At 48.3% G+C, this 9,552-nt stretch overlaps 1 protein-coding gene across 1 annotated transcript; it reads right to left on the reverse strand.

Moving 5' to 3' along the window:
* Positions 1 to 715: 715 nt before the first annotated feature.
* On the reverse strand, positions 716 to 7,040 carry FUNDC2 (FUN14 domain containing 2). The gene is made up of 5 exons (XM_077307881.1): positions 6,765 to 7,040; positions 4,998 to 5,145; positions 4,377 to 4,452; positions 2,328 to 2,465; positions 716 to 937 (listed from the first exon to the last, which is right to left on the reverse strand). Exons 1-5 carry the CDS (start codon positions 6,898 to 6,900, stop codon positions 860 to 862), a joined length of 576 nt encoding a protein of 191 aa, XP_077163996.1. The 5' UTR covers positions 6,901 to 7,040; the 3' UTR covers positions 716 to 859.
* Positions 7,041 to 9,552: the final 2,512 nt, after the last annotated feature.

Consider the following 9,552-nt stretch of genomic DNA (forward strand, 5'->3'; position numbering starts at 1 on the left):
GCAACAGCATCTACCCAGCAAGGGAACCCGGAACCTTCCAAGGAGTTTGATGGTTTCAAGTGATTCAAATCAAAGTCTAGCTTGGAGCGTTCATACTACAGGGAAGTGGCAATTAAGCATACACGAGATATTGCCTCGGAACAATGACATTTTGAGTCTTGCGGTGTTTCCTTGGCAGAGAATCCCAGGTAGAGTTTCCAGATGAAGTTCCAGCTCTGCGGCTTCAGCAAAAGTTATTTCAATAACAGCTCAGGAGATGCCAGAAGGGATATGTTTGTATACAGTGTCCTAGCAAAGACGCTCGAGAAGGAGCACGCCCAGAGCAGGACACATCAGTCCTAGGCACCGGTTATTTTGGGACATGCCCCGTCACAGCCTCTCCACATTGTGCCAAGTCAGAGCCTTTCTGATCTTCCCATCTGGAAGCACACGCTGTACTGCGATTGCTGAAGGAGGAATACAAAGCAGCCATGATGGTTCATACAAGGAGAAGGGAGCTCCTGCCCCAGCAATGGGATTAGCCTAGAGGTCAGGCCCTTGGCCTAGGTCATCTGGTTGGAAACAATGAAATGAGGAAGGGGGCTTTCTACAGAGCCTGAGATATCAAGGGGGTACAGAACTCAGCCCTGCAGTGGCCAGCCTTTGGACCAAGCCCACCTCCCCACCCCCAGTCAATCTCCAGCACATCAAATAAAAATGGGAGGAGCCCAGGAGCTAGAGGCAGCATTTCTGGAGGCCATGATTCGCATACAAAGCAGAGAACAGATCAGGAAGGGCGACGTTCCAAGTCAGCTGACTGAGCAATCCGGCTGTCACTGAGACAGAAGCAGTACAGGGAGCTTCCAGATCCGGGTGTCTCCTAGGAGGCCATGCCGAGCAGAAACCCTCCGACAAAACCGCCCGTCAGGAGAATGTTCTTCTTCAGAAAGGAGACCACCTGGGCAGAGAGAGACACGCTTAGATGGGTGATGCGCAGGCTCCTGCGGTTCCCATAACTAAAATTAAACCATGACAAAATGCGGCATCCCCCTGAAGGGTCAGTGAAAAGGCAACTGGTAAATAATATGGTGTCAAGGTTAAAGAGACCCAGGATTAGATCCCTCCTCTAGAAGAAGAAGAAGAAGAGTTGGTTCTTATATGCCGCTTTTCCCTACCCGAAGGAGGCTCAAAGCGGCTTAGTTGCCTCGCATTCCTCTCCCCACAACAGACACCCTGTGGGGTGGGTGAGGCTGAGAGAGCCCTGATATTACTGCTCGGTCAGAACAGTTTTATCAGTGCCGTGGCGAGCCCAAGGTCACCCAGCTGGCTGCATGTGGGGGAGCGGGGAATCGAACCCGGCATGCCAGATTAGAAGTCCGCACTCCTAACCACTACACCAAGCTGGCTCTCTACCATGGAAGCTTGCCGTGTAGCCTTGTAGCTCTCTCTCAGCCCCACCTCACTCGTCTGTTGTCAAGAGCATAAAACGGAGGAAGGGAGAACAATATTGTAAATTGCTTTGGCTCCCTATAGGGGAGAAAAGCAGAGTTTCAACACAAATAGAAATGTAATCCCTAACATGACAATTTGGGCAAGGACGAACTAGACAAATACGGCCAGTGCTGCTACCCAACATATTTGGGCAGACGCCCAGATGTAGTTCAGCAGTCCCAACACATTCCCTAAACTGCTAACCCCACTACTCCCCCTACCATGGGGAACAGAATGATTTGCAGGGGAGAAAGACAACGCATCACAGACTGCATATCATGGCAACAGCCTTACTGCAGGAGAAGCGAGAACGCCAACATGGTGTAGTAGCAAAACTGTCAAGCTAGAACCAGCAAGACTCAGGTTCAAATCTTCCCACAGGCCAGTCCTTCTTTCCCAGCCTAACCTACCACAAAGGTGCTGTGAGGATAAATTAGGGGAATTAGTGTATGCGGCCTTGAGCTCAATGGATAAAAGGCAGGATAAGAACATGCGTGTGAGAGAAAGACAGACATACAAACAGAGAAGTGGGGGTTTTGCTACAGTTATCAACAAGGAGATCCCTTGGATTTGACAATTCCCTTGCTCTTGCAGTCCTAAACAGGCAGAGAATGAAGGAAAGCTACAGTGTCCCTGCTGGTACTCTGTAAGTGACCAACGGACCACCTTCAGTCTGACAACCCTAAAACTGCACAGACCAGCTGTAAACCACCAACCACATCACAGGTTGGAGTTGAAACTGCCTGTCTGAGGGCTCTTGAGTCCACCCAGAAGCTCATGCACCTCTTCTGCGCAGCCATTGCCGACATGCCCAATGGTTTCCCCTCGGCCAGAGTCAGGACTTTGATGGGCCTCACCTCGTCTACTTGGGTCTTGACCTCTGGCGCCAGCTCGTTTGTGTTGCTGCTGTGAAACTTCAGCTGCTCCTTGGCTTTGCTCACATCCCGCTCCACCATCTGCCAGTCGACTTTGATGTACCCTGTGTGGTTCGCGATCTGGGTCAGAAGAAGAGGAGATGAAAAAGCCCGGCGTGACCAGCCTGCTCATTCCTGCCTGCCAAACTTTCCACAGCGGCTCATGCCCACAGCTTCATGAGAGATCCTTTCACTGCAGAGCCAGTCATGGTTCAAGGGTTGGAAAACTCAGGTTGAAACCTCCAGTCTGCCATGAAGGTAGCAGTCGCCATCTGCCTGACCTGCTTCAAAGGTTCAAATAAAAAATTAACAGGCCACCAGTAAAGATACTGTTTAGAACAGGGGTAGTCAAACTGCGGCCCTCCAGATGCCCATGGACTACAATTCCCAGGAGCCCCCTGCCAGCGAATGCTGGCAGGGGGCTCCTGGGAATTGTAGTCCATGGACATCTGGAGGGCCGTAGTTTGACTACCCCTGGTTTAGAGTCAGGTGACCAAGAACCTGCCAGTGGCTGGCTATATGGAGACATCCTATCTTTCTAGGAAGGATAATCTAAACACAAAGGAACATCAGAAAGGCTCCAAGAGATGTATAGTGTGACCAGGCTTCTAAAAAAGAGTTCTGTGCATGCCTGTGGGCTGAGTTTAAAACCGGGGTGGCTGTTTCTGGGAAGTAGGGGGATTCGGAAGGGCAGCCTAGTTTTGCTCTAAGAGGGACTAAGGGTGATTGCTGATGCTGTGTCAACTACGATTGCAACTGGGGAGCTTGTACTACACACAGCAGTGTGAGAAGAGGAGTGGAATAGGGAAACCCTGCCAAGAGCCACATAGGAGCCAAACAGACAAGCTCTGTGCCTTTAACAGGTCTGAGGCCAACCCCAAGCAGCTGCTCTAATCACTGGAAGGTGTAGACCAGGGGTAGTCAAACTGTGGCCCTCCAGATGTCCATGGACTACAATTCCCAGGAGCCCCTGCCAGCGAATGCTGGCAGGGGCTCCTGGGAATTGTAGTCCACAGACATCTGGAAGGCCGCAGTTTGACTACCCCTGGTGTAGACTATAGCAGGGGTTGTCAACCTGTGGTCCTCCAGATGTTCATGGACTACAATTCCTGCAAATGCTGGCAGGGGCTCATGGGAATTGTAGTCCATGGACATCTGGAAGACCACAGGTTGACTACCCCTGGACTATAGCATAGATATATATGCCAGGCCTTCAGAAACAAAATTAAGGGTGTGTGTGTGTTTTTTTAATCATTACAAAAATGTATAAAATTCAGAAAATCTGTAATTCAATTATCTGCAGTCTTACTTCAGGTCAAGTCCAATCAATAAGCATACACTGGAGTAACTCTGTATGGCACTGATGCTACTCAAATGATCCTTTTAACAGTCTTGCGGCTAGAAGCAGATTGCAAAAATAATTTAAACCATCAATCCCTAAATAATAACCTGGGTTAAAAGAAATGTTTTGGCCTGGCACCTAAAAGATAGCAGGGCAGGGTTTTGCTATATGGCCCTTAAAATCCCAGTCTCTGTGGCAGCACCTATCAATGGAAGGCACGGCAGAGGAATGAGACCCAGAAACATATTCCATAAGAACTGGTGAGATGAAGATGCTGCCGTTTCCAAAGACAGGTGCGAATGTGAAGCTACCAAGTCAGACCAGAATCCCACCTGTCTCAAGTATTTCTACAGCAGCTAGTAGCATCTCTCCAAGACCTCACAGGTCTTCTTCAGCACCAGCCACCAAACGTGGCCATCGTCAGCTGCCTAGATCTGAGTGCCAGGCCTTGATGTCAAAGCTTTAGAGCCAAGGCTCTTTCAGTAGTAGCCCCCGTGTTGCAGAACCTCCCCGAACCAGTTAGCAACAGTCTATTATATAGTCACTGGAGTGAAAACACAAACACATCTCATGACAGCTGGCATCTGGCAACAGCCCAGAACCTATAAGAGTTGCCAGCCACTCCTGGGTCCAGAGAAGGGGATACCAACCTGGAGAAGGAAGAAGCCACCTCCCACGGCAGTTGCAGCCAGTTTTCCAACCTTCTGAAAGATGAAGCCAGTACACCTGGAAATCAAACAGGGAGACTGTAGGTCTAGAATGCTTGACTATGACCAGGAGTTGAATGGAACATGCATATTACTCCCATTCTGCCAATTCTCCACTGGTTGTCCATGTGTCAGTGAACTCGGTTTAAGGTACTGGCTATCACATATAGAGCTTTTCATGACCTTGGTCCCTCCTGTTTGTGGGACTACGCTCCACCTATCTCAGTCAGGGCTTTTGCAGGTATCATCCCCCGGCGGGCGGAAACCCGCATGCGCAAAAGCTCTGTGCATGTGCGTTTGCATGGAGCTGCCACGCGCATGCAGCACGGGGCCGCCTTTTCCCTTCCACCCCTACTAGCGGTCCCCAGCCTTAAAAAGGTTGGGGGCCGCTGTCCTAATGCATTAATTGCTGAATATCCCACTTTGTTGACTGTTCTGACTCACTATATATAATCCACCTAGATAACAAAATTAAAATAAGAAATGATGCTCACCATCCAGATGAGGCACTGGCTGATCCCCCCTCCCTTACAAGCCTTGCCAATGTGCTCTGTCACCACTTACCATCCTGTGACACCTCCAATAGCCAGCTGGGTAGCTACGTTATACTTTTCCGCACTGGAGCCAGAACTGGGCCCAAACAGCTTGCGCCACCAGGGCTGGTTCTTTGTGTATTCGGCCAGGTCCAGCACCTCATCGCTGATCTTCTTTCCTGCACATCGGTGCAAAGAGGCAAGCAGAGAAGTTAAAATTATGCTTGGGGTTACTGATTAGTATTATTTATATCACAATATTTATACCCGTTTCCTTTTGGCACAAATTTGAAGTCATTCTGTTATAGGAAGAGCCCCTTAAGCTGGAGCAAGACTACTCCGAGTATAACTTGATCTGCCCCATTAGTAAGCCAACTAAACAACTTTTTATATGTGTGACTGAAAAGAATAATCAGAAGCAAGTGCTCAGGGCAGTCTATTTAATGAAAATATGCATTATGCCAGATTGGAGTGTGTGAAAAACCTGCGTTAACAATAAGAAAAAGTTAATTATTTCTTTAAAATTAGTACTGACTCCAGAAGGAAGGCTTTATCTAGAACTTGCTTACTCGGAAGAAAGAACCATTACTTGGAACAGTTAGATTCAAGTCTAGAAGCATCAGAGTGGCCAACAAGGGTATAAGCCAGGGTTTCGTGAAACACTGAGGTTTTTTGGCAGTCTTGGATTTCCAGAATGAGTGGGAGTTAATTTGTAATATATTTTTTAAAAATCTGTTAAACATTTGATGTGACCATATATGACCATATGGTAATGTCGACCGCACAAATAGCCACTGATAGGCCTGGAGGGGGTGGGAAGGGGAGGGACCCCATGTGGGCATGTGCACAGCTCTGCTTCCCAACCATATTCGGCACAATCACATAACTTCTGAGGTTTCTCTAAGCCTGAAGAATGTTTCTGGAGTTTCTCAACTGTAAAAAAGTTGAGAAAGGCTAGTATAAGGGGTGGCCAAACTGGCTGTCCAGATGTCCATGGACTAGAGCTGGCAGCGTCTCATGGGAATTCTAGTCCATGGACATATAGACTGCCAGTCTGTGCATGCATACGATTCTGATAAAGTGTGTGTAAACGCAAAAGCTTGTGCTCCAGAATTAAACATGCTGGTCTTTAAGGTGCCACCAGACTCAAGCTTCTGTTATAAAGAACTCCTCAAAGGATGCAAACGGTCAATATTTATAAGGAATCATCTTGATTTCGAGCAGAGAGAAAATGCTGGGGGGGGGGAGGTACTTAGATAGTTAATTAATCAAATGAGCTGCTGGACTGAGTTGGTTTTCCTTTTCTTAATATTTAAGTTTTGGGATTTTAATATGCAATTAACAATCTATGTATTTTAATACGTTGCAAACCGCCTCAAGCCCAATGGGAGAGAGGCGGTAATAATAAATAATAATAATAATAATAATAACATTAAACAGCACTTTCTCCCCGCAGGGGTAGTCAAACTGTGGCCCTCCAGATGTCCATGGACTACAATTCCCATGAGCCCCTGCCAGTTTGAATACCCCCGCTACAGTGTCTTGTATCCTGCATTCCTGTGCAGTTACATGGAAGTAATTACTACTGAAAACAACTGGGCTTACTTCCGAGTAGACCCGCCTAAGGGATCGAGCCGCAATTAACCAAGCAGGCGTTTGTTGAGGGGGGGGGCGCAAGGCCTTGGGGGCGGGGCTACTTGGCGGCCGGCTGCAGACGAATTGGCTGACGTCACACGCCCGCGAGGGGGTGATGCCCCGCCCCCTTTGGGAAACCAGGGGACAGACTCGCGCCCCTCACCTGGCATGCCGTTGCCCTTGCGCCGCTTCTGCTGCACCCGCGCGTGCTGCTCGCGCTTGGCCTCCTGCTCCTGGCGGATGAGGGAGCCGCACGAGTGAACCGCGCGTGACGTCGACCCCGCTGACTCCTCCTCCATGGAGCTGGCCGCCCTCCCCTACCTCGCACATGCGTGTTCTCGGACGCGTTGGGAGGGGGGAATCGGAGGGAGTCCCGCGAGCCCACGCATCCTCCTCCGCCCGGCACAAGTGCCGCGATGCGCCCGCTCCCGTCTCCTCTCCTGAGGGCGCGTGACGTAGGCGCAGGGGACGGGCCGCGCTTGATTGTTGATCACCTTGGCAACCGCCGAGGAGGAGGGAGGCCCTGGCCGTTGACGTCACCGCTCTATTTCCCCGACCCGGGAGAGGAGGCGGGCGGTCATGCGTCATTTCAAAGAGCAGGGTTGTCATAGTTGTGAAAATGTTTGTTTTTATTTTATTCTTCGATTTATAGACCGCCGCTCTCCAAAAGGGCTCGCGGTTACATCATAAAACAATAAAAACACACAACCCCAGTAAAAACCTTCTCTTTTCTGCTTAGATTCAAGCAATATATTGATTGCGGTGCCTCTGAGCATGGGCAAAGTTTAAAAGCGGGGATATTGAGCGGAGTTTTAAACCCTTTAGATCACAGTGCCTTCTGAGTTTTAAAACCCTAAGAATGCACAATAAAATCAGACCTTTAAGACCAACAAAGATTTATTCAAAGCGTGAACCTAAGAATGCAGTGTATCTGAACATGCAGTTGTTCAGATTTGTAAGACTGCAGTGCCTCTGGACATGTACAAAGTCAAAACCTTAAGCATGTATTGTTTTGACACGGTTTGAGCCTATTGATTTGAATGTCTTGTCGAATTGCAATAGATTTTTATGATTTATTTAGATTTAGATCTTTGAGATTATACCGCCTTCCCTACAGCTCTGGGCCGTTTATGGTATTTGTATATCTGGAAACTGCGTGGAGTATGGGGCAGAAGAGCAGCATACAACCATTTAATTAAATAAGTGAAGAGTTTTGAAAAAGCTGTGGTCACAGCTTGAGCAGTTTTAAAATAAACGCTGATCAACTATGATGCAGCACATGTGTAGAGTGTTAAAAATCATGATGCAATGTTTGTAGCGTAAGGCCTCAGTGTCTCTGATCATATGCTGTTTTTTTTAAGACACAGCATTCCTGAACATGTGCAGAGTTTTAAAAGACATAAGGACAAAATACCCCTTAGCAGATACATAAAGTAAGGGTTTTTTTTTTAAAGGCCAAAATCTTTGAATGTGGACAAAGTTAACTTTCTCAAGGAAACCGGTCTTTATTTAGGATAGAAATCTAATGCAGAGCTCTCTAGCCTTTTTGAGCCTGCAGGCACCTTTGTAATTTTGAGATGATGTAGTGGGCGCAGCCACAAAATGGCTGGCACAGATGGCCGAACCAGACTCAGAATGGCTACCAAAGCTTCCCTCCAGTAGTCTCACAGTGAAGATCCTTATGTAAGGTGACCAGATTGCCCCACTTCTGGAGGGATATCTGGGGCACCTGGCAACTTATTCTTATGTTGAAATTAGAAAAATATATATTACAATACTATTTTTGCGTTCTATGAAAATTTCTGTTGCTCCATAGAGACCAAATTTTTAATCAAGGAACCCCCCCCCCCCCCCGGGTCAATGGTGTCCCGCTTTACCAATGTTAAAATCTGGTCACCTTATCCTTATGCCATGGTGGCAATTACTGCCTAAGCAAAGTTTGCAAAAAAAATGCACAGGCAGTCAAATCTCCAGTGGATCCTTATAGGGCAAAAGTGCTAACTGGCTCACCCACTTCCTAAAAACACTTGGTAAGCATCAGGGAAATGTGTCATAGTGCCCATGAGGACTATGTTGGGGACTGCCGGCTTCGGCGCAGCGACAGGAGCAAGCCCAGCGCGGCGGACCTGCTCTTGAGGGAGCGTCGAAGCCTTCGCGCCCACCCTCCCTGCCCAAGGTCCCTACCTCACCGGCAGGAAAGGAGCAGGGTCACTGCGTCCTCGACGAAGCCTCTGACAGCGGCCAACTCACCGGGCAACCCAGGGCAGGCCAAGTGGCCAACAGGGAGCCGTGCTATGCGCGGCTCCCAATTGGCCATTTGGACCCAGAGTGACACTCGGAAGGGCCAATCAGGAGCTGCTTTGCGGCTCCCGATTGGCCCCTCCGAGTTTTTATCATGGACTCGGCCCGCCCTTTCTCCTCCTACTTTGCCCTTACTGTTTTATTTATACCGCTTCGCAGGAGCGGTTTACAGATTGGCTTGGCTGCTTTCCACAAATTCATCATTAGGCTGCAATCCTATGTACCATGTTCTTGGGAACTGGAACCGGAAGAGACTTTAATTCTAAGTAAACAAAGATGACCAGATTTTAACATTGGTAAAGCGGGACGCCATTGACCCGGGGGGGGGGGTGTTCGTGATTAAAATTTTGGTCTAAATGGAGCAACAAAAAGTTTCATAGAATGCATAGAAACCAAAAATAGTATTGTAATATATATATTTTAATTTCAACATAAGTACAATTTGCCAGTTACCTCAAGATGTCCCTCCAAAAGTGGGACAATCTGGTCACCTTAAAGTAAGCATACATTAAGATCAGACTCCAGATCTGATTAATTTTCAGCTGCATTTCCAGTTCTGGCACCTGAGCTGTAATAAGTACAAACCACGCCCAGCTGGGCTTGCAGCAGCTCCAAGCTTCTCAGCAGGAAGGCTCCAGGGAATGCTGACT

This window comes from Paroedura picta, chromosome 13 (assembly GCF_049243985.1).
Source record: "Paroedura picta isolate Pp20150507F chromosome 13, Ppicta_v3.0, whole genome shotgun sequence".
Lineage (NCBI taxonomy): Eukaryota > Metazoa > Chordata > Lepidosauria > Squamata > Gekkonidae > Paroedura > Paroedura picta.

Bases quoted from the DNA above. Each gene is read 5' to 3' on its own strand.
- FUNDC2 (XM_077307881.1), bottom strand. From the start codon at position 6,900: ATGGAGGAGGAGTCAGCGGGGTCGACGTCACGCGCGGTTCACTCGTGC. The intron at 2,466-4,376 runs GTTGGTATCCCC...CTTCTGACCCAG, and splicing joins GTGGCTTCTTCCTTCTCCAG to ATCGCGAACCACACAGGGTA. The intron at 938-2,327 runs GTGAGGCCCATC...CTCTCTGCCCAG, and splicing joins TCAAGACCCAAGTAGACGAG to GTGGTCTCCTTTCTGAAGAA.